General features: G+C 36.4%; 2 protein-coding genes and 2 long non-coding RNA genes across 4 annotated transcripts; 1 reads left to right on the forward strand and 3 right to left on the reverse strand.

Moving 5' to 3' along the window:
* Positions 1-10,750: 10,750 nt before the first annotated feature.
* Positions 10,751-12,606, forward strand: msx1a (muscle segment homeobox 1a). Its single transcript, XM_065270811.2, has 2 exons — positions 10,751-11,289; positions 11,722-12,606. The coding sequence occupies exons 1-2, from the start codon at positions 10,944-10,946 to the stop codon at positions 12,126-12,128; spliced, it is 753 nt and encodes a 250-aa protein (XP_065126883.2). The 5' UTR covers positions 10,751-10,943; the 3' UTR covers positions 12,129-12,606.
* On the reverse strand, positions 11,950-17,456 carry LOC141280882 (uncharacterized). Its single transcript, XR_012335205.1, has 3 exons — positions 17,399-17,456; positions 17,155-17,285; positions 11,950-12,086 (listed from the first exon to the last, which is right to left on the reverse strand). It is a non-coding gene; the product is annotated as an uncharacterized lncRNA (long non-coding RNA).
* A 567-nt stretch (positions 17,457-18,023) lies between these two features.
* Positions 18,024-20,513, reverse strand: LOC135744291 (uncharacterized). The gene is made up of 2 exons (XR_010530709.2): positions 19,726-20,513; positions 18,024-19,302 (listed from the first exon to the last, which is right to left on the reverse strand). It is a non-coding gene; the product is annotated as an uncharacterized lncRNA (long non-coding RNA).
* Positions 20,514-21,084: 571 nt separating this feature from the next.
* On the reverse strand, positions 21,085-24,548 carry cytl1 (cytokine like 1). The gene is made up of 4 exons (XM_065274497.2): positions 24,262-24,548; positions 24,142-24,186; positions 22,195-22,338; positions 21,085-22,109 (listed from the first exon to the last, which is right to left on the reverse strand). Exons 1-4 carry the CDS (start codon positions 24,403-24,405, stop codon positions 22,008-22,010), a joined length of 435 nt encoding a protein of 144 aa, XP_065130569.2. The 5' UTR covers positions 24,406-24,548; the 3' UTR covers positions 21,085-22,007.
* Positions 24,549-25,665: the final 1,117 nt, after the last annotated feature.

Raw genomic sequence — 25,665 nt, forward strand, 5'->3', positions numbered from 1 at the left:
TAATCATGCTAGCATCGTGCTAGCTTCATGCTAATCATGCTAGCATCGTGCTTGCTTCATGCTAATCATGCTAGCATCGTGCTAGCTTCATGCTAATCATGCTAGCATCGTGCTAGCTTCATGCTAATCATGCTAGCATCGTGCTAGCTTCATGCTAATCATGCTAGCATCGTGCTAGCTTCATGCTAGCATCATGCTAATCATGCTAGCATTATGCTAATCATGTTAGCATCATGCTAGCTTCATGCTAATCATGCTAACATCATGCTAACTTCATGCTAATCATGCTAGCATCATGCTAACTTCATGCTAATCATGCTAAAATCATGCTAGCTTCATGCTAATCATGCTAACATCATGCTAGCTTCATGCTAATCATGCTAGCTTCATGCTAATCATGCTAGCATCATGCTAACGTTATGCTGAATCATGCTAATCATGCTAGCATCATATTTCATCATGATAACTTTTTTAAATCATGCTAGCTTCACACTAAAACATGTCAACAGCCAGGTAAACTACTAGACTAAATTTCTTTTACATTTCTATCAATCAGCTTTTTGCATTTTCATGCACTGGTAATTCCTTGGGAATTGCATATCTAGTTACAGAAAGAGATTTTTTAGACAGACTGAAAGACTTTTCTATAGGCATACTGTTTTATTGTTTTATACTCCATACCTTAGTGTTACACTTACCCAGCAGTATCAGCCTTGGACTAGCCGTTTTCAATATTTTACTATGTTCTTACCTCAACTTAGACGAATTAATACAGCCCTATCTTTTTTCAATGCGTGCACTTCATCTTTTACAGTGCCTCGTGAATGTAGCGTTTAGCCTAGCCCCAATCATTCTAATGGCTCCAAACAAAGGTATTATTTTGTGCCACCATACTTTTTTGTGTAACTACTCATGTAACAGTCTTTAAATAGGGAAAACATGCAAGTGTTTGGTGGCTTCTAAATTCATCCCTGTTTGGAGCCATAGGAATGAATGGGACTAGGCTAAATGTTAACACATTCACGAGGCGCTGTACAAAGATTAAAAGTGCACACATTGAAAAAAGATACAAACAAATGGTAAAACAGAGCCCAATCCCTCATGTAGATTTAAAAAAATATCAATAGATAATCGCACATCAGTCAGACATTTGATTAGATTGCAAATTAACATTAGCATCTTTATTTGTATTTAACTTATATAGCTAGTTGCCAATTCGTTTAACAATCTGCCCTAAATATGTCAAAATCAAATAAATCATATTTAGAAATATTTTAAAAATAAGCAAATATATATAACATTTTGTCAATTATTTCACTTAGAAACACAGACTCTGTTCAGTTTGTGCTTACCTTGATATACAGGCGAGGAGTAAAAAACAAGTGAATTCGTCGTCCGTCTCAGTGCTGGTAGGGTCACAATCGGAGTGAAAATGGATAGACAGTCTTTAATTCTGCTTCCTTCTCGTATAATAAAATGCAGAAAAACAGTGTAGTTAAATCAGTTTTACTCATGGTTGCAGATGAGCTCGTCACATGTCTGACATGCCTGACCAAACCAAAAAAAACTGTATTATCCCGTAAGACTGAACAGGAGCTTGCTGTTATTATTTTGTTTGTCATATTAATGTTTATTTACAGTATTCAACTGTATTTATGAGAAACGGTAAATTACTGTCCAAAATTCCTCGTTTTTTTACAGCAATTTTTTACAGTGCACGGTTAATGTACCGTTTTATCTCTCGTAACTCAACCATATTAAAGGGAGTAGCAGAGATTGATCTTAAAAATGTCCACTATAAATAAATAACACTGGATTGTGTCTCAGTAGACTCAGAGCTCAACACTGAAATTACAAATGATTTCCTCAGGAAGGATAAATGAAACATGCTGAACAACCCACAAGAAATATCACATCCGCAAACACACAGCAACTTACACAAACACACTGTAAAAAAAAGGGATGAATGAAACTAAATTCAAAACAAATATGTGAGCAACTAAACTATAACTACAGCAATAACAAAGTCATTTAGATGAGTGTATTTTAAATGCAAGTGAGGCTGGCGGTAAAAGTGTTTGATCACTTTAGACCACACAGTTCTGCCCCTACACATTAGATTAGCAACAGATTTCCAAAAGTAATTTTCTTTGGAAATTTGTAAAATTATGTATTTTCTGTGTTTTGATGGCTGAATGACGAGCATCCTGATACAAAATAGGTTTATCCATCCATCACAACCTCGTTTTGGAATCAACATGGCAACGGACTGAATAAGGTGTATAACTCATTCACAGCCCAGAATATGTGTTTCAGTAAAGCCGTCTCACACATTTATCCTAAAAAGGTTGATGAAATTAAACAAATACACTGTAAAAGATTCCGTAGAAATTACAGTATAACTGGCAGCTGGATGCCAGTAACTTACTGTAAATTTAAATTTATGTTATTTACTTACAACAGTTTTTTCAAAGTTAAATGAACATTAAACATTAACAAGTCTTTATCTATACAGAATAAAACTATAAAATAACAGCCTCATGCAAAGCATTCTGGAAACCAAAAATCCTCATTAACCTTTTTCTGGGGTTTCCTTCAGATTTTGTTTCCCAGAATGCTTTGCTTGAGGCTGTTATTTTAGTTTTATTCTGTAAAGATAAAGACTTGCTAATGTTTAATTTTCATTTAACTTTGAACAAACTGTTGCAGGTAATTAACATAAATTTAAATCTACAGTAAGTTACTGGCAACCAGCTGCCAGTAATACTGCAATTTCTATGGAATCTTTTTACAGTGTATGCAGTAAAAAAAAACACTTAAAAATGCTTGTGCTTAAAAGTTGATCCCTTGCCATTACTTTTAAAATGAAGGTGTTAAGGTTCTTTTCAACGATTCCATAGAAGACAGATTTTTTATTTTGGATATTAAAGGTTTTTTTATGCAATACAGCCAAAAAGAGTTCTTCTAAGTCATTATGTAGCTATATTTTTATTTAAGATTTCTTCTGAAACTTGGAGATACCATGGTCTTAGAAGAAACATCTGAGGTGCCGTAGATTTTAATGCTAAATGTGAAAAATGTTTCTACGGTTAAAAATCCCACACGTGGGCTTTATGGAAGAGTGGCCAGAAGCCTCACCTCAGTACAAAACACATGAAAGCCCACTTGGAGTTTGCACAGAAGCACCTGAAGGACTCCAAGCGGGTGTTCCTGCGTTTTGCACTGAGGAGGGGAAAAGCCCATGATGGGTGGGGGGCTGTAGTCCCATCTTCACACCTTTGGAGCACAGAAAATGTGTCTGGGATTTGTCCAGGATCGTTTTAATTTTGGTTCATTCACACTGCTAATGATTTTTGGGAATCTGTGTGTGCATTCATACTGCAAAGACCTATAAAAGACATTTTACATATTTAAAATCCTGCCATTTGGTAGGTTTTTCCACAGGTAGGTTTGCTTATCCGTCATTTCTAATAATCATAAGGAGTGCGTGATATGTTTGCCAACATTTCTCTTTGTGAATGTTGATTTGTGTTTAAATCCCTGTGTCAAAGAGCTGATACATAACTTGTTGCGATGGCACGTGCGTCCTCAGTACAGCACACCCTTTACGGCATTGTTTCTGCCCCTTTGTGGACACACAACGCTTTCTGTAAATGTTACAGCAATGTTACTATGTCCTCTTTACATGAGCAATCCCAGAACATTAACTGGATGTGTTTGTGTTCACACATAAGCCTCTGTGACAATTTTACGGAAATCTTCTTGGACCAAAGTGCTGTGTGAATGGGGTTTAGGGGAAATGAGAGGCACCTGAGCAAAATTATGTGTGTTGTTGCAATGAGTCAGAGTTTTTTTCTTTTTAATAAATGTAGAATAATGGAAAAGAAATGAAACGATTGTAGTATCAGGCTGCAAAATGATCTCTTATCCCCAGTGTCATAATGCAGGTTTTATCTGCTAGAGAGAGAGAGAGAGAGAGAGGAGAGAGAGAGAGAGAGAGAGAGAGAGAGAGAGAGAGAGAGAGAGAGAGAGAGAGAGAGAGAGAGAGAGAGAGAGAGAGAGAGAGAAAGAGAGATACTGAGAGATCAGATATATTTTCAAAAATATTTCTCTCCTGCTATCTTTGTTGTTTTTAGTATGTTTGTTGACATGATCAAACATTTTTAAACCACAAAGAGTGAACGTGTAAAAAGTTATTTTATTAAAAGCAGTTATTTATCTTAATAGCACTTTACACATACACTATCTGAGAATATACCATAGACTTTTACTGTACTTTGAAATAAACACAGACCAATTGAAAAACTAAGAGAACACTTACAAAAACATTATTTATGAATCATTTTACCATTGAGGACGTCATGGCTGCGATTTAACTCGCTTCTGGAGACGATTTTGTTGTTAAAGTATAGGTAAGTAAATATACACCCAAAGTAATGTCAGGAAAATGAGTCCATGCTGTTGTCAAGGTCAGTGAGGTGTGTAATTGTGCACTGAGGGTGAGAATATAAACAGTCTCCAGCACTCAGTCATGGGCGTTTATCAGCTCGAGTTACAATAACAAACCAGAAGAAACATGTTTCATTTATTTTAACTGCCCTGACTGCTGACCCACATACATGTAAGTGTGTGTGCGCATGCATGCTTACTACTGAGCAAATCAATGCAGTAATGCCGAGCTGTCAACAGGGACGGACACTAGGAACACTGTCGAAGAGCTTGTGATGAAGATGTGCATTAAAGAGGACGGTACACACATGAGTTTGGTCCCTGATGCTGAGAATTCATGCATTGAGTTTTTTGTCACCATGGAAACTTCTGAGGCGATGGGCAGAAACGTGCAGTAAATGCATATAATATGGTAATCTCTAAACATAATTCATTCAGATTGTAAATCACTGGATTTCAAATTTCTTTTGCTCTTTGCTGAAATCTAAAAGAAAGGAAATAATATTATCTTCATACTGAAAAATGGTTTCGTTTAACTGCTAAAGATAATAAATGTGTCTTATTGTAGTGAGATTTACATCAGTTTCTCTCTTATTCTTCACTCTTTGTGAACCTGCCAGCTGAACTGAAATGAATCAGAACCAAAGAGCGGTAAAACTCCTGTGCATTTCTCAATATTTCAGTTTAAAAAAATAATAAATACACAGGGACTTTCATTTATCAAAAGACTACCATTACAATCATTCACAAATAAATTAGCCTATATGAATTTATTGTCTAGTTATTTTAAATGCAATGATTCATTATACACATGCTTTTATACACAGTATACCTGCTGTATATTTCTCTCTTTCATTTGCTTTCACTTCAGAGTGTTTTTAAAGCGGTGTGTGTATATATACAGCCATAATCACTCTTGACCTTTGCCATCACATGCTTGTTCATCATACTGTGTGTGCGTTGGTTTGACTCAGACTTCATAAAGCAGCAGACTTTGTTAAACAGAACAGAATAGAAAACTTTCTGTGACATGACAGAGTTTATGAGGTATGCTGTGACTGTAATTTCATGTTATTTATTGTCTGAACCCTTCCAGCACTCTGTCAGAATCTTTATTAGTGTGATTCACAGATGTAATCGTTTTCTTTCTAAGACAATGATACTTTTATGTACCCCAAAACCTTCACACAAACTTGCTCATAATATGGAAAATATGAAACTTTCAACCACTTTTGGGTAACAGATGTTGTTTGATATAACATTTTTACATTTATCTGCAACAAATTAAAGGTTGTATTTACTACAAATTAAATTGATCCCTAATATGTCTGCAAGTTAGTGTCAAGAGTGCCACAGCTGTTAAACTTTTTCTGTAGAAATTACTGAATTACCGGCAGCTGTTTACCAGTAACTTAATGTAGATTTAAATGTATTTTATTTACTGGCAACAGTCTGTTCAAAGTTAAATGAACATTAAACATTGTCTTTATCTTTACAGAATAAAATTACAAAATAACACCCTCTTGCAAAGCATTCTGGGAACCAAAATCTAAGGGAAAAAAGAGAAAAAGGTTGATGAGGATTTCTGGTTCCCAGAATGCATAACTTAACATTTTAATCAACAAAATAAATCCAAGCAAAAAAAAGCTAAATTTTGTCAGATTTGTTGTCAGGTCCAGTAGAAGTACAGAAAATGTGTTCCTGTAAGTCAACGTTGCGTCAATACAGGCTCATGCTACGTCTAACTGGTTAAAGTCTCACTATAGAGAAATACACAGGCCTACGGTCTCACTCTCTATAAAGCTGAAGACCTCAGGCACAGATAAACGTGAATTTGTAGTGCTGACTTTTACAATTAGGCCTTTAACAGAAATATATGGCTGTGATGGCGTTTTAATAAGTTCTGTTAAATGGCTTCACCGAGGCGCGAGAGAATCTGTCAGAGGCGTCTGAGCACAAAACCGCCCGCTGGCTAACAGAAGGACAATTTATAGCGGCAGAAATACAGTGAAGAAAATTAAACCCGTTCATTTTTCAAGACTCCTAAATTTTGTAGCAATTAATCTGCCCAATTTGATTACGAACTGCACAAATTAAACAATAAAGAGCTGTCTAATGAGGAATTAATTATGAGGCGCGTGGGGTTTGAGAGGCGGGGCAGTTAACGCGCGAAACTGCGGGCCACGAGACAAACTGCCCCGCGCTCAATGTGCGGCGGGACTGATAGCGGCTTACGAGCTGATCGCGAAGATGAACCGAAATCAATCGCGCTTTAACGGGCTCATCAACGTCTACAGCGGCGACTTGACCTCATGCACAGATGGAAACCAGAAGCGGAAAACGTACTGTTGCAGATTTATCGTGGTAATCGTGCACGTCAGTGAACTCCTGAGGGATATTTTCATTTAACTGTCACGGGCACCCGTGATTAAAAGCCCGCAGGTCGAGTGCGTTACCACAGAGACAGAATTACAGAAAAGAATCCACACGGGAAAAAATCCCCATGAGGTTGAAAACGTTTTAATAATAACAACAATTCATGTTAAAAATGTTGGAATCCGCATATAAAGACTATACAATAATACATTCACATTTATTCATAATTTAGCAGAAGCTTTATTTATGACGGATCATTTAATGTTTTGTCTAAAACATTTCTATATTTACAATTAAAAATATTTAGAAATAAATGTTATATACAGAGATATATTTAAATATTCATGAATAAATATTTGTTGACAGAAAAAAATAAAAAGCCAAGTCTGAATAAAGTGTATCACTTCTTTTCGATGTTAAACTGCTTGTTGCATTATTTAAAGGGATAGTTCACCCAAAAATGAAAATTCTGTCATAATTTACTCACTTTAGTATTGTTACAAATCTGTATAGATTTTTTACTCCAATGAACACGAAGAAAGATATTTTGAGGAATGTTATGTGAGCCCCATTCACTTTCATAAGTATTTTTTCCTACTATGGAAGTGAATGGGGCTCAAGAACGGTTTGGTTACAAGCATTCCTCAAAATATCTTCCTTCGTGTTTATCAGAACAAAAAAGTTTTATCAACATGAGCGAGTGAATGATGATAGAATGTTCCTTTTTGGGTGAACTATCCCTTTAAGGGTTTAGATTTTATCTGATAGAGCTATCATGACCAGCAAAGCCAGCTTCTGCACTGCATCATGTAATCAAGGGGGATTTAAGCTCCGGGTTATGTTGCTTTGCTTGTTTTACAGCTAAATTATACATTTTTAGGTTGTAAATAAACTCAGTATCATATTTAGTTCTGACACACACTACAAACAAGAAACAAACGAATAACTTAGTATGTCTAGTCATAATGATTCATGTCATGTGACTGCGTAAATGTTATGTGGATATTCCTATACTTGTAACAGACACATCATAGAACCATACATAACCAACAATACATAATTATAGCCTAAAATATATAGGCTATCCTGAATACTGCGTGGCAAAACTAAATTTATTAAGTTGCAATGATGTTTTAGTTTTAAAATGGACTTGACCTGATAAAAAAAATGTTACGGTATTCAATTTATAAACAAAGATTAAGGTTAAAAGAAGATAGGAGTTTTCTCAGACTGATGACAATCTCACCCATCATATTGTTAAAATAACCTACAGAACAAGTTAAAAGATACACAATATACACTGGAAATGCATTTGTTGCCCTTAAAATTGTGTAAATATAAAGAAATTATCTTGTTGAGAAAGATCAGACTAATTGGTTCTATTTTTGATACGCATGAAGTGGATTTAATGTTTTGATGGGGTGTCAAAATTATTCGTATTTACCACATTGTGTCAGTATTTGATTTGTTAGCTTGTTATCCGCTTATTAAGCAACTCATTATGTTTTATTAAGCACTCAGCAGAAGCAGATCAAGTGCGTTATTCAGTTCACTGAGTTGAGATTAATGTTATTAGCGAGCTCAGTATGTATTAAGCGCTAATTAAATTTCATCTGTAGGTAATTGAGACACGCGCTCATTCAGAGTAATGCGCTTTTATCGAACAGTACCAGCGCGCCACATGAGTGTGTATGCGCGCATTCAAACAGTGTCGCGTGTTTAAGAGAGTGTCATGTGGAGGTCAATCGCTAAGAAAACTGCCAAATTAAAAATACATATTGCGTGGAGATTACGCATGGAAACACAATGTGTACAATGTCAAAGGCCAGAAAAATACTTGAAACGAAGCATACAGGAATACAAATGTAAAAAAGTTCTTAAAGCATTCATATGGGCATATTTACTCAACTTACTTTAATCCTTTTAATTTGTGTAGCCTACATACAAAAATACTGATGTCACTCACTGACATAACAAATTGAAAAATACGTCATCTGTCAATCACCGACTGACCGTGGTGCGGAGGAATAGAGAAAGAGCGAAAAAACGGAGGTTAGAGAGAAGGCAAAACTAAACTGCGGCATTTAGGAGCTTAAATAACCGTAAGGCATGGAGTGGCGCTTTATGGTTGATTGCGCTAATTGCCTTGAAATAGGAGACATTATGTGTAATGATTCCTGCAGCCGCCTCTTTCATCTTCACCAGCATCATAATTTTGCGATCAAAACTCTCAAGCGCGCGCATTCTTTTCTTCGCGTAAAGAGTCAATCAACGCATCTGTCGTGATCTCTTTACTCATAATCCAGAACTTTATTCCAGAAGAATCAACGAACGTATGCGAACAAGGTTTGCGCGTTTAAACATACTGTGATGGGACAAATCACTGAGTTTTCACTTTAGGGGCAAACGTCTCCCTCTCCCCGTCTTTTGATAAATACGCGGAGCCTTTTAAGTCAGAATTGACAGACTCTGCATGAAAAGGGTTAAGACAACTCTCGGAGCGAGACGACAAAGGCTCTTTGTCTCACGTGCCTGCCTCTAGACTCAGAATCAAAGGTGGAGTTTGTGAAGTTAAACAAAGCTCAGATGCGCTTTGTATTACAGATCTGCCCTCATTTGTTGCTGTGAGATTTCAATAAAAAACTATGGTAATCACCTTTTCCACAGCACACCATTGCCTTTAAAAGTGTTTGGCATGCTAATTGCCCCCGACTTTGTGTCCCCACAAAGCTCGCGCTCACTGTGTACCAATACAAACAAACAAAGGAAGATATTTACTACTCTGTAACAGTGTTAATGAGATCAACAAAGAACAGACTTTTTCTTCGGAGAGTTGGTGGCTATAATGTATTTCGTATGTGCAGATCTGTGTTTATGCAGCTTTTTTTACCGCGCGAGGATCAAACATTCCTGCAGCGCGTGAGAGCGCGAGACTTCAAAGCGCACAAGCACACAGCGCCACTCATTTCATCTAATGGGCTCTAAGTGTCTCCAAGCATAATTACAGATTTATTCCGCTTAAGCGCCGGATGTGAAATTAAGGAAATGCTTGCGTGTAATTTTATCAGTTACAACCAATTACGGTTTAGGAAAGTAGTCAGCTGGTTCAAGAAAGAAAGTTCTTAATTCCGTGAAGCTATGAATTAGGCCGAGATCATTACAATCCATCTTATTAAACATTTGTGTTCGTTCAGGGAAACATCATGACACCTTTTTGTACATAGGAGAGGTGAGTAAATATGTGGGATAGTTAAGAAAGTGCGTTTTTGATGTCATGCGGCTCTGTGCTTTGATCCGCTGCTGCTGGCACCAAAAAAACGCCAAAACTCAGTGATTGCCCACAAGACACCAATCACCGCTGATTGATTGTATGTAACGATTAACTGTGCTAAGACAGATCGGGAGACTTCATAAATCATAAATCTTACAAAAGTCTTGAGTCGAGCCTTAAACCAGATCTACGACTTGTGATTGACTTGAAAATTCCAGCTAAGACCAGCATAACCTGGTAGCTTAATGAGCAGTAGCTGGTTTAAGCCAGTCCTCCCAGCCTGGCAAAGCTGGTGGGTCAGCTGGTCTTTAAATCAGCACAGCTTAAAAAGTGACCAAAACACAGCTAGACCACCTTGTTACACCAGCAAAACCAAGCTGGGAGACAAGCTAAAACCAGCTCACCAGCTTATGCTGGTCTTAGCTGGATTTTTCAGTAGGGTTTATATTATAGTAAAAAAAACATAAATTTGGCAAAATGTAGACTAATTTAAACAACATTGTCCGCCATACATTTGATAACCACAAACTGTTCTGATACCATCTAAAAATATTATGTTAAGTGCACCATTAACCGTTAATGGGCCACCTAAAAGTGACACCAGGTTTCATTTAAGCACAAAAATGCAACTTCGTCATTTAAAGCTTCATTCTATGCACCACACAACAACGCATAACAATACACGACACAAAAGTCAAACTTCAAGAGAAACTTGAAGCGCCTCCCCGCTCTCCTCTGATTGGATCATGTGCGCGTTATTAGCTCACACGAGTTCAACACCATGATGTTTTGAGCATCAAATCCTTCATCACAAACTGACGGGACAACTCAGATCCGTGACTCGTGTATGGCCCCGGTTGTCGCCATGTCTACTGAAGATGCTAGTTTTAAACCTGGGGATCATACTCGCGTAATTATAGGACTTAAAGGAGAGACGCATGCCGGAGTGGGTGTGGAAGACGACGGAGAGAAACCCAAGATTCTTCCCTTTAGCGTTGAAGCCCTGATGTCAGACCGGAGACCGAGCAGCTCACATGCTGGGACATCACACCCCCTCACTCAAGATTCGGATCGGTCCACCGTTCGTTTCTCGATTGACGTTTTGAAAGTGCAAGACGACGCGCCGCTGAAGGCAGAGAGCCCAGAGTGTGCGGAGCGGAGTGCATGGATACAAAATCCCCGTTTCTCTCCCAGTAAGTTAATGAATGTTTCATGTCTAAATTGTATTTGGACAGTTGTGTTTGGACGCCACTATGATTAAACATTACAAAAATAATTAATCACACATGAAGGCTAATGTATTAAATTACATTTTAGGAAAATTATAGCCATGGGTTAACTTAAATAAATATGGTTTGGTGGTTTAACATTGGTAATGGAAAGAAATGTACTTCAAATATCATGGCAAACTATGGTTGTTGTGATGAGGCCATAGCAAATTTGTGGCTTTTTTGCAGTGCATTTTAACAAATGTGTATATATATTTATTTATGCATACAAATAAATATTTAAGATGCATAGAACGTAGACAAAGTGCACACTTGTTAGACTGATTTGCTCCACATACATAACAGGACAGTTTTAATCCTCAATCACCTTAATTTTTTTTGTTTTGTCTACTTCAGGGCGTCTCAGTCCTCCCGCGTGTCCCCTAAGAAAACATAAAACCAACAGGAAGCCTCGAACCCCGTTCAGTACGTCGCAGCTGCTGGCGCTGGAGCGGAAGTTCCGTCAGAAACAGTACCTGTCCATCGCTGAACGGGCCGAGTTCTCCAGCTCACTGAATCTAACAGAAACTCAGGTGAAGATTTGGTTCCAGAACAGACGAGCCAAAGCCAAGAGGCTCCAAGAGGCCGAACTCGAGAAACTGAAGATGGCCACCAAGCCGATGCTTCCTCCGGCCTTCGGCATTTCGTTTCCACTGGGCGCTCAGGTGTCCGCCTATACCGGATCACATCAGCTCCACAGGCACTCGATGACTCCAATGGGACTGTACACGCACATGGGATATAGCATGTATCATTTAGCTTAAGACACCTTGTTTCTCAGACTGATCAGACATTTGGCTGCAGCTCTTAGCAATTCCGTTCAGATAAAATTGGAGCTGATTCAATCAAAAGGTGGCATTTAACACGGCCTGTACTTTCACATAGTAATAAGTCAAAGGTAGGTTGGGTGGAAGCAGTCCGTATCTCACATTTGCATTCATAGCAATGCGTATATGAAACTCATGAATGTTTTGAACCTAGCATTTAAAAAAAAAAATAAACAACAGTGACTGTTGTTTTAATGATTCCCTTTGAAAGGGAACTGGTAAATATTGTACATTTGGATGAAAATACATTTTATACTATGAATATATTTGTTAAATAAATTAACAATAAATTGAATTTTTTTATTAGTTTCCTTGTCTTTAAAGATTGTCCAGAGGCAGATTCTGTAAAATTATATGTTAACGTTTACGTTTATCTCACACATCACAATGTGATAATCCAGAAGTGTTAGGCGCTTTACTCATAAAATAAAAAAAATATATACCTATAAATGTACTAAAACCAGATTCATTGTAACCCTTACGGAAAGTTACGTGTTTTATTATTGTGGTAAAAGTGTAGTGATATTTTTTGCGTGTATTGATTACGCATTAAAATTCTGTAGATATTACAGTATTACTGGCAGCTGTTTGCCAGTTACTTACTGTAGATTTATATTTTTGTTTTTTTACTGGCAACAGTTTGTTCAAAATTAATTCATTTTAAAAATAAACAAGTCTTTGTTTTTATAGAATAAAACTAAAATAACAACCTCATGCAAAGCATTCTGGAAACCAAAATCTAAAGGAAAAAACAGAAAAAGTTTGAATTTCTGGTTCCCAGAATGCTTTGCATGAGGCTGTTATTTTAGTTTTATTATGTAAAGACAAAGACTTACTAATGTTTAATGTTCATTTAAAACTGTTGCCAATAAATAGGCTAACATATATTTAAACCTACAGTAAGTTACTGGCAAACAGCATAACTACAGTTAATTTTCTGTATTATTAGCACAACCATGTTTTTACTGCAGAAACCATTTTTTTGTTTGTTTGTTTTGTTTTTACTGTAGTAAAACTACGGTTAATTGTCGTAAGGGAAAAGCTGAACACCCAGAACAACAACAACAGAAAGTTTGAAAACATTTGCTGGCACGTGACTTCTCAGTATGGCATAATTGGGTCTATCGATTAGTTGACCAAGGCTAACATCAAAACACGGCAAAAGTAAATCATCTCTTGCAGAAATGTAAGCCCCCACGGAGAACAGACAGCCTTTGAGTGTCACAGTGAACGTGTATTTAAACTGTCATCTGACTGCAGCTTATTTCCACAGCTGTTGCTTATTGCTCTGAAATAACCCACTTAGATTTTCTTGGCGCCGCTGGACCTCGGAGAGACCAACATCTACAAAACCGTCACTTGTGAACAAGCTAGGCAAATTACCTTAAATGATACTGCAATCCTCTTGTTAAATGGATGAAATTACAGCGCAGACAAACTTGGAGAAACTGTATCATATAAGAAACGAGAGGTTAAAACTATAATGTTTCAGTAACACAGCGGAGACGAAAAGGCAATTACGTATTTTATAAAGATCGTTTTAACGCTACGTGAAGTGTTTAGATCAGTTAAGTTTACTGATATAGGACAACAGAATTTTTGTTAAAAAAACTTCCTAATGAAAATAATATCCGCAGGCTCAGAGAATGAGTGTCTTTCTGGTGATCTTAAGTTGAAAACATTCTGCTCGGATTCTTAAGTAATTAATAAAAGGTCTAATGACAATAAGAATCATACGGCTGAGCGCGCAATCTGAAAGTAGGGAAGAGTTCTCACAAAAGATCTGAGGGGGATCTGTCCTGCTCTTTACTCTCTCGCTCTCCCTCTCTCGTCACGCCCTAGGCTAAAAGGGAAACAAAAGTCACTTGTTTTTATCATCCAAAATATCACAACGGGAAGTTTGCAAAGCGAATCAGCGCTTCATTTCGCTGGCGCCACGTCTGTCATTCTTTCGTGAAGGAAAATGTAAAGATTCAAACAGGGATGGCTTTTCAGCCCCCTTTTTCCAACATTACGTTGGCTACACTATTACATTGATATCTTTTATATCTTTAACGAATAATATTATTTATAAAAAATAGCCATATAAATTAAATCAGTCAAAAAATGCTTGAAACTATAAATCAAATTGTTCATAAATCCGTTAATATAGGAAAATTAGCAACTTTTACAATTCCAGAGTGAATCCCGGCTCCTGCGCATTGTTAATAGTAACAAATATTTTAAATTAAAATAAAATCATTCGATGCCAATTTAAGCATTTTGGGCCCAGATTTTTAGAAATTTTCCAGATTTTTTTTCCTTTAAATAGTGTTGAATTGTCTTGTAGATGTACGTGGCATTAACGTTACTGTTTAACCAAGACTTTGCCAAAGCAACCTGTTGATTTAATTTAATGCATTTATATTTTGATATTCATGATACTCAAAATGTTCTACTTTTCTTGTGATTACTGGGGCGGATTTTATTTTGCGAGAAAACACATTTAACTTTATACATTTTTTTTAAATATATTTTTTTCAAAGCGACTTAATACAGTCTATGTATATATCCCATACGTTTGTGTGTTCCCAGGTTGTATCAATTAAATACAAAAATGTTTCAATCATCAATGGGATGATATAAAACGTATATAAAAGAGTAAATCTAGATGAAAACGTGCAATAATTTCAAAGGATTTAGGTCTGATGCTCTCTTGTGTTTAGCTTCAGCGCCCTCTTCCGTTTAAAGTCACGCTTATGTGAAGATGTGAAGCACATTGACCCAACTCAAAAAAAAAAAAAAGCATTGACCCAACTCAACATGACCTAACTCAATGTTCAGTTTATATTGTAAAAATAATTCTTGCCAACGTTCGTTCACACATCAGTTTTAAAACGTGGCAATTATAGGCTACTGCAAAACCACGAAGAAATGAAGAACTGCGGTAGATAGTTAATTAGCCTATTTTACAAAGCAAATAGAAATTTGTCTGCACTTGATTCTAACGAAGCTTTAAAATTAGTTTATATTTTATTAACTGTATTAGCTTGAAACAAAAAAACAAGAAAAAAAAAAACAGTATTCATGAATGAAAAACCAAATGTTCGCGTGCTTTGTATTCCATTTCTGTCAGTTACAAAAAGATTATGATACCGCAAATATTTTACCTTCTTTTAGTACTCTTGGGGGGGTCAGTTTCCCGGACAGGGTTTAGCTAAATCCAAGACTAGCCCTATAGGACAGTATTTTTTCACAGACATACCTACAAAAAAACAATACTGGTGTGCATCTTGGCCATTAAAACAATATTACTGGTAGCCTATATGTTAAGATATCTCAGTAAAAGGTGTTTTAAATTAAGGCAGCACAAAAATGCATTTTAATCTGGGACTAGTATAAACTCTGTCCAGGAAACCGACCTTTGATGTAGGCCTACTGTTTGAAACTTTTCGTCTTCTCATAATTTCAGACCTTTAAGAGCAATAACAAATCACTTGAGAAATAGGCTAATAGTAGTTTTTTTGCGCAATTCAGACATACAAATGTGTTTCTCTGTTAAATAATTTTTAAAAATCTACAGCAGGTATATTGGGGTAAAAAACAAGAATAATGATGATTCACAAATAGCCTCCACTCATTTATTATGCAACAGCATGCGTCTAAATTTGAGAGAACACATTTATTAAAAACATATTAATTGTATAAAACGAAATATTATTACCTGTTATAATATTGCAGAAATGTGTTTATTTTTATTGCTACACTTCTCCTTAGTTACGCTAGAAATCATGTTTGGTTTTTAGACCTAGTATAAACAACGCAAAACATGGTCGGAAAAAGTAATCAATAAACAAACTCAAAACATGACAATATGTACATAGCACACTGTTTCATGTGATGCATATTATTATTATAAGCATTACAGGTAGATGTTTGGATCTCAGACTGCTTCTAACACGTTAAGTGATTGTAATCCAAATGTATAAGAGCGCAGTAGTATTTGCCTGAAAAATAAATTGCTTGATACAGGCCTATGATAATGAAAAGTCACAGTTTTAAAATAAGTTAATTAGACTTTCGAAAAACAAGCACACAACAATACTCAATCATTTGACAATCCGAGCTTGTTTCCAGATTTAACTGTTTCTTCTGATTCTTAAAAAAAGTTAAATGACGTCCTATAACGAGCAACTCTTAAAAATAAAGGTTTCACTTTGTACACAGTATAAAGTGGAAAAATTAGGGTAAAATGATAAAGTTTGAAAATCAAATGTGGCTTCGATATTAATTACAGCTCAGAATAAACCAAAGATTATATAGTGTTTCCATTCCAATGCACAAATGAACAATTACAGATGAAGCTCATATGATAATTGAGCCCTAACACTTCAGTCACATTATCTGATGCGGATAAAAGCCGGCTACTCATTCATCATTTAATTACTAGATATATGGCGGGATTTAAAAGTGTGCAACCCTGCTGTTAGTTGTGACTTTTACCGTTAAGATTATTCGATATTTGCCAAATTGGCTCATACAGTTCACGATAATTAACTGGTTAACCACGTCTTTCTGGGAACAGAGAAATTACAAACTATAATAAACAGGAATTATGACGAAAAGAATAAGCCTCGGTGTACTGTGAGAACTGTTGCTCTTTACTGTTCTTAAAGGCAAAAAAGAGAGAATTATGACATTAGGACAGAAACGTGATTTGACATGTCCACACAATGCAGTTTACAGACACCAGGTGGCGCCCTAGTTCACACAAAAATAAAAATTCTCTTATCATTTTCTCATCCTCATGTTGTTTTAAACCTGTATGAGTTTTTATTAAATGATGGTAAGCAACCTGTTGACGGTACCCATTGAATCTTGTTTGAACTGTCCCTTAAATTTCTGTCATCTTTGTTTTGTGTATTTAAGTGTGGTGATGTGATAAAGGGTGTTTTACCCGTGTTAAGTGCGGGTGTGCCTTTACCTGCCTCCTCTCAGCTACAGTATGACACCAAACACAGGAATCAAGTACACGTGTGAAGCATAACGTCATCCGTCAATGCGACATCTATGTATGCTTATGACAGTGAAAAACACTTCTCCATGTTCTTAGGCCTGATGTACAAAGACAATTTTAACGAATAGATTAACATGGAGACTAAAAATGTATAGTATCACCTTAATTAACAGCTAAAGTTATTGTTTTGGCAGTTATGCCAAGTCCTCACCTTTGCGCTATGCTGAACCCCCTGTGTGCACGAGCATTCGTTCAACAGGTCACACAATGCAATAGTGTCTGTCTGCGGAGTGCAAGAGAGGGGCGTGCCGTTAAGCGGCGTAACTTTTAGCAGGGGGCGGAAATGTAAGTTGTCCAAGTCACACAGAATCCCGCGAGATGTCCGACTTCCGCTAAACTGACACGGCACATCCGATAGCTAGTAATAGCGATTGTTTATAGCTCTCTTTCAACTTTAACGTAATGACAAATAACGTTACTGCCGTAAATGTTTTAAATTGAGGGCACGGAGGAAGCTTCATAAGACGCTCGGATGGTCTTATATTGTCTCATTCATCGTCATTGTTAACGTGGGTAGACAATATGGCCATATACGGCATATATGGACATATTTACCATCCTAAAATTATTAAAGTACCGAAGCATACCAATATTTAAATCGTGAACTGTTACACAGTGAGGGTGATTTTGTCTTTTTTTTAAGTAAATGTGCACCTCAGACAGTTTAATATGTATTAAACCAAGATGAAATTCATTTGCAAACTTAATTCTTTTTAAGTTTTAAGAGGAATCTACAGAGCTCACGTGGTTTTATAAGAAATGGCTAACAGATAACATCTGGTGATATTGTGAAGGTTTATAAAAATAACTATTCACAACAGGTAACATTGTAAAGGTGTATAAAATAACCATTCACAACAGGTAACATTGTAAAGGTGTATAAAAATAACTATTCACAACAGGTAACATCTGGTGACATTGTAAAGGTTTATAAAAATAACTATCCACAACATGTAACAACTAGTGAGATTGTAAAGGTTTATAAAATAATTATTCACAACAGGTAACATCTGGTGACATTGTAAAGGTTTATAAAAATATCCTTTTAGCAAGATCACCCTGCAATAAATTATAACACAGCATTATGAGAGGCATCAGGAGCTGATCCCAGTTGTATAGCTGGAAGCTGTTGATGTATGTACAGTATTGGTAAAGTGCACATTAATGCATTTTATAATAATAATGCATCCAATGTCAACCCTGTGTAGAGCTGAGAAATGTGGTTGTTTCTCAGCAGCAGTAATGTCCAATGGTGCCAGCTTAACACATTGGTGCAGTTTCCCAGACAGGGCTTAGTCAGGGGTGCCCGAACTCAGTCCTGGAGGGCCGGTGTCCTGCAGAGTTTAGCTCTAACTTGCATCAGAGCACCTGCCAGTAAGTTTCTAGTATGCTTAGTAGGACATTAATTGGCTGCTTCAGGTGTGTTTGATTAGGGTTAGAGCTAAACTTTGCAGGACACAGTTTGGAAACCCTTTGTTTAGATCAGGGGTGACCCACCCTGTTCCTGGAGATCTACCCTCCTGCATATTTTAGTTCTAACCCAGCTTTAACAAACACACCTGACTATAATTTTAAGGTTGCCCGGAAATGCTTGATTGGCAGGTTCAGGTGTGTTTGATTGGGGTTGGAGCTGAACTCTGCAGGACAGTAGATCTCAAGACACAGGTTTGGTCACCAATGGTTTAGATTAAACCAGGACTGGGCACTTATATTAGGAAATTTTAGTTTTTACAAACAAACCTTACAAAAACAAGACTGGTGTGCATCTTGAAACAAAACAATGGCACTGATATATATGTTGAGATGTGTCAGTACAAGGTGTTTTCTTAATTACAGTAGCTCAAACATGCATTTTAGCCCGGGAACAGTATAAGCCCTGTCTGGAAAACCGCCACATTGTTTTACCATAACAGATATGGGTTGTTTAAGGTTGAGTTGTGATTTTGAAGTGTAGACAGATGGATCATCCTATTGTATTTCTGCATCACAGTTAAGGTGCATGTGGATGGTATCACCCTCACAAGTTGTCCACTGCATCACTTCACATCAATGCAGCTGTGAAAATAATAACCATAAACAAACATATTTTACATTTGTACTTAAAATAAGCTTACATTATGAGAATATACAATGGCACCCATACTTAAACAGAATAGGGTTTGAGAGAGATACATTAAAAACGAGACAGTAGTACACACATCCTTTAACTCCAGTGTTATTATGACGTTTAATAGGTCATTAATTAATTAACTGTCATTTGAAATGTCGACGACTTACAGGAATAACTGTAAGATTCTAGTGTATTAATATCTAACGTTACTATCGTAAACAGGAAAATATATAGGTGAGCAATGAAACTCATGCAAGATTTGTTGCATTTTGTTAACTACTCGTTACTGATCATAAGTGTAATCATAGAACGGACTTCACAAATCTATCATTAGGCTAACAACACATAGCTAACGTTAGCGAGCTTACCTGAAACGGTCGACCTTAATTCAGCCCCTGGCGTGACTTCTAAACATGTGTCGTAGCCGAACCATTTCTCGGGAAAAGGATGTTCGTCAGTCGGCTTCCTGTCCATTAAAATTGGTACGAACAAACATGAAGGCGCTTGGATGAGCAACTTTAATAACGCCTTTAGCCGCCGTATCTCTATGCGAGCAGAAGAGAAGACAGAATGACAACATCTCGTCCTGACGTCTCGCGTGGTTCTGTGTAACTTGGACAACTTAAAGTTACGCCCCCTGCTAAAAGTTACGCCCCTTAACGGCACGCCCCTCTCTTGCGGTCCGCAGACAGACCCATCTCACACAATGGGGAATTTCAGGAAGCGAACCATTTCTGGAAACTCTTCTGAGCCAATCACCTGAGCCGTGAATGACACGTGACTAAGCACCAAATCATAACTTTCAACAAACAGGGAGCACACAAAAATGTCCTCACTGGTGAAATATGCACGACAATATAATTAAACGTTTGCATATAATTCTTGCAGATTAAAATAAATGATAATAAATGTTTATATCACACCGCTATAATTTTAACCCTTTGTAGGTCACAACTGTTTTTTCCTTTTTTTCACTTAGTTCGTTCAGGTCATAACAACAATGTATGTTTTTTTTTTCTTATTGATCCTAAACGTTATTTATTTTTTGTACAGTTGAGCTGACTTGTTAAGGGTCAATATCCATCAAGTGTAAAAAATTAAAAGTAAAGATGAGGATAACATTTATCTGATGAGACATTAATAGGAATGAGACCATTTTCTATGTGTTCGGTCAGGTAAAGATTAGTCTCGCGTAGCCAGACCTTCAATACTGAAGTATTGAAGGTCTGGCTACGCGAGACTAATCTTTACCTGACCAACAGTTTGTGGGCGTGACGTCTGAGGCTGAGACTAGGTAAAGATAAACCTTTTAAGGGCTTATTGTACATCTTTTTATACTGCTCCTCTCTGGGTTAAGTTAATAAGAGAACCCATAGTTTCAAATTTGATGTAAACATTTGTTTGTTGGTTGGATGTTTCACTATTATCAGTTACTTATGAGAAAACATCGGTATAACTGGCTTTTTAAGTGCATTATGCTACTTCTGTGCTGTTATGTATTGTCTTTTTGAAAAGTTTTGCTAATGGACTTTGAGTCTGAAAATAAAGTTGGATCTAAATCATATTGAGCCACCTCAATGGTTTGGTTTAACATGTTAACAAAACTTTTAATAAAACATTTTATTGGCTCTTTCTCTTAAATAAAGAGTAAATAAATATTGAGTATTATGTGCTTCATATTAATCGTACAGATTACTTGTTCAAACATCACTGCCAAATTATACAACTCATATTTATAAACATACAGTTTATTTGTTTTATAAGAATAAGGACACATAGAAAATTGCGTCTTGTTTTTTTTAAAAACAAGTCTCTCCATCACAAGACCAAGATAAAAATATAAAAATAATAAAAACAAAAATAATGAAAAATCATGCTTTTATAATTTTATCCAACCAAGCAATGCTTCATGCAGCCCTAAAAATGCATCTCATGAAGGTGTAGCTGAATCATATAATATCTCATATAAATGTTGTAGTCAAAAAGCTCAGTGCTTTATTATTAAAATTACTGAGGAAAAAGGCAAGCTCCAGAGGCAAAGCTGGCCAATTCAATGCCAGCCTAAACTATTAAAGGGGACATTTCACAATTTTTAAAGATTTTAAATAAATCTTTAGTGTCCCCAGAGTACGTATGTGAAGTTTTAGCTCAAAATACCATATAGATCATTTATTAAAGCATTTAAAAATTGCCACTTTGTATGTGTGAGCAAAAATGTGCCGTATTTGGGTGTGTCCATTTAAATGCAAATGAGTTGATGAAATGCAAACACTGATCGTCATAATGGTGGTTTGTTGAAATTGATACTCAATTGTGTTGTCAATTATTTTTTTCTCTCTCTCTTTTTCTCTGCACTAAATGGCAGTGCCGTGGTTGGGTAGTGACAATTAAGGGGTAGTATTATTATAATGAGATCCTCTTCTGACATCACAAGGGGAGCCAAATTTCAATTACCTATTTTTTCACATGCTTGCAGAAAATGGTTTACCAAGACTAAGTTACTGACTTGTTTTTCTTTACACATTTTCAAGGTTGATAGAAGCACTGGGGACCCAATTATAGCACTTAAAAATGAAAAAAAAGTCAGATTTTCATGATATATCCCCTTTAAAACACACGTACGCACACGTGTACACAAACTGTTTGCCTCTCAGTTGTCATCTTCCAAGAGTTGCAGTCGATATTCTGTGTTTCGAGGGTTGCTGTACCCTGTCTCCAGACCTTGACAGTCATCCGTAAAATACACCAGATCCTGCACAGAAACAACACCACAGTAACAAACAACAGACCAAAGAAAAACTCATATGTTGATAGACACTGGTGACAGCTTCACATACCCGATAACACACACGACCTATGATGGCAATGAGCGCTTGAACCCTCCGCTTCAGATATCGTATACGCGGCCTCTCTCCGCATTCCATGGGTAAATTCTCAGCCACATACAGAAAGTCACGCAGTTTTGTCGTGATGCAGGAGTTCTGGAACACATCCGACCATTTGATTGGCCCAGGAATGCAGATTTTCAGTGTTAGTGAATATTTAACCTTAACTGTCGCCCGTCCCGTATACGGGACACCTTGGTTTGCTTCAATATTTTAATCGAGTCATAAAAAACGATATCATTGGAAAGGTCTAAGCCTTTAGAAAACATATTTCAGCAGTGTTTTATAAAATAAATGATTAAATTATGATTATAGTGTGCCTTAAAATATTGATAATCCTGCTAAATGTCACTTTCTTGCCAACAGGAGGCCTACATTTACTTCTTAACATGACAAACTATATATATCATTGGAAAGCTCTCAGAGAGTAGTTTTCATTTTTCATCATCATTTTGGAAAATAATTGACATAGTGAGAGTCATTTTCTAAAATTTAATTTTTTTTAATTCTTCATAACACCAATACCCTATTTTAAACCTAAAAATCGTAACAAAACTATAGACGGTTTCAGCAGTAACAACATAAACAAGCGGCTTTCGTGGTCCACATGTAACTTCCGGAAAACTCTGTTAAGAATAAATAACAACAAAGTACTTTAAACATAGTTTATTTATATAGCAAGCTATAAACAACACGTAGATTACCTAGGAAACCAAAACATTTGTTATTTTCGACGAGGTATTTGTTTAAGAGTTCAGTTTAGCAACTAGTCAGACCATTAAAAAAACTGAAACCAGAATTAAAGTTCGGACCAGATGCGTATCGCGTCACCGCAAGTGCGTCCGATGAAACCGTGTATATATCGTTGGAAAGCTCTAAGAGTGTGGTTTTCATATTTCAGCACCGTTTTGGGAACAAAATTATGTAGTGAAAGTCACGGGCCAAACGGTCGGCCCAATTTGTTTTTATATATTTATTACACTAAACCCCTATTCTAAACATAAAAAATCTTGACAAACTATATATCACTGGAAAGCTCTCAGAATGTAGTTTTCATATTTCAAGGTCATCTGATGATAGAAATTAGGTAGTGACAGTTTTTTGGTACATGCACACAATAGGAATGCATATTAATTATTATATATTTATAACACACTAAGATGTTGACAAACTATATATCATTGGAAAGCTCTAAGAATGTAGTTTTCATATTTCAAAACCTTTTAGCATAAATAATAATCCAATGACAGTATTTTTGTTTAAGAGTATGCAGCAAACCAATCACACCTAGTGGCTTTTGTTGGGAAAAAACACAAAAGTGACAAAAACCTAATTTCTTGTAAATGTAACTTGGGATTTGGATTACCCTACTAAAAATCCAGCTAAAACCAGCATAAGATGGCAGGCTGGTTGCAGCTGGTCTCCCAACTTGAATTTAGCTGGTATTGCTTGTGTAACAAGCTGGTCTAGCTGTGTTTTGGTCACTTTTTAAGCTGGTCTAGCTGGAGCAGCTTTGCCAGGCTGGGAGGACCATCTTAAACCAGCTACTACCACCTTAAACCAGCTACCAGCTTATGCTGAGTAGGGCAGCTATTTGAGACTTATGGCTTCATTTTTACATCATTTGTGTCGTAAAACATTTACATTTTTATAATTTTATTTATAGTTATTGCATTATTTGTATTTATAAAAATAAATGTAAACGGTTTTTTTATTATCACCTTCAGACAGTGAAAAATTATAAAGTATCTTCTTTAAAACAAGTCCAAAAGTAGGCTTCTAGACCAAAAAACGCCAGAGTTATATTCATTTGAAGGTGCACATCAACTATAAGTACATTTTAAACACAATACAAACAAACATGATACGTGATGTCATCATTCACAAAAATACACTTACGTGCACGTCTAGAATCATCTTTGGCAAAATTTCAGCGCATGTTTTCTGTGAGGATTAAAGGAAAAAGTTACACACGACCACAAACTGTCCAACAACATAAAAACAAACACGGTCACTTACTGTGCGATCAGATTTATGAACCTTTTCCAAAATCTCTGTGATCTCTTTGCTGAGCCCTAGAACGCGCGAGTAACAAGTCGGAGGCGCGCAGCTCGTGACCCAAACCAAACTGAGACAAATAAAGGCGAAAGAAACGAGTCTCATATCTGCTGTCGTGTGTTTAAAAGATATCTGCTGTAAATAACATCAATAATGTCGAGAGGAAACTCGGTTACACAAAGAAAAGAGAGAGCGATGCAGCCCACGTCACGGCTACGCACAGATGCTCGTGTTTTTGTTGGGTGGAGGGCGAGTTATTTTTTATAATTGCTAAAACACATTTTTTAAACGATTGCGCAACTCTCTCGTAACCTCAAACAAAACCAAAGTAACAGCATTTATTAGACACTACAACAAAAACTCAACATTCAGGATGTCTGCACAAAAATACATATTTATTATGAATAACAACACACTTTATATTACACAAAAATCTGTAGTAATCACAAGTTAGTTCTGTGAACACAGTGTAGTATACTTGTAGTTTAAGTACAATTATTATTGAGTTTTAATAGTCTTTCTTTATATGCAGCTATATAAATTAATTTCTTTGTATGGTGAACATTTAACAGTCCAACTGCAAACTTCCACATCACAGGAAACTTTGTCCCGTGCTAGTAAACAGAGGATAAACCCTCTTGACAACACAACAGCATCACACCACAGACCAGTTGTTTTCCTCTGGGGTCCTGCTCTTCCTTATACTCTTCCTCCTCTGCCTGAAAATCGTGTTTAACCTTTGCCGCATGAGTTTTGCAATTAGTGTCTAACTACCTAAACTTGCTTAAATGGGGGGTCTTTAGTGCTATTTCATGCATTCTGACTTAACACAGTTAAAGAGTTGTAATCCTTATGCTAAACAAATGCAAAGTGTCAAAAAGCAGACAGTGTGACCTGCAAGTTTCAAAGGTTTTTTCGAACATGGGTACACATTATGTATCAGTGACCCCTTGTTCCTTTTATGGACACTTCCCAATGGCATGAAAGAAAATGTGTGTTTTTGGATGTAAGTAAGAAAGCCTTATTCAGCTTTCCAAATGAGCCAGCATTATGGAAGCAATGGATATAGACTGTTTCAGCAGTAACAACACAAACAAATGACTTTTGTGAAACAAACAAACTTCCAGTACACTTTGCAAAGAATAAATAACAACAGAGCCCTTTTAGATTAGTTTGTTTCTGTTATAAACAAAATAAACAACAAGTAGATTACCGATTACACCGTATCAAAAACTACACTGGGCTAATTTTACTGTATAAAATGTAAACCATATAAGGTAAAGGTATTTGTTATTGTTTTAGACGAGTTCAGTTTAGTCAGACAATTAAACAAACAGAGACCAGAAGTTAAAGGGATAGTTTACC

The sequence above is a fragment of the Paramisgurnus dabryanus genome, chromosome 16 (assembly GCF_030506205.2).
Source record: "Paramisgurnus dabryanus chromosome 16, PD_genome_1.1, whole genome shotgun sequence".
NCBI lineage: Eukaryota > Metazoa > Chordata > Actinopteri > Cypriniformes > Cobitidae > Paramisgurnus > Paramisgurnus dabryanus.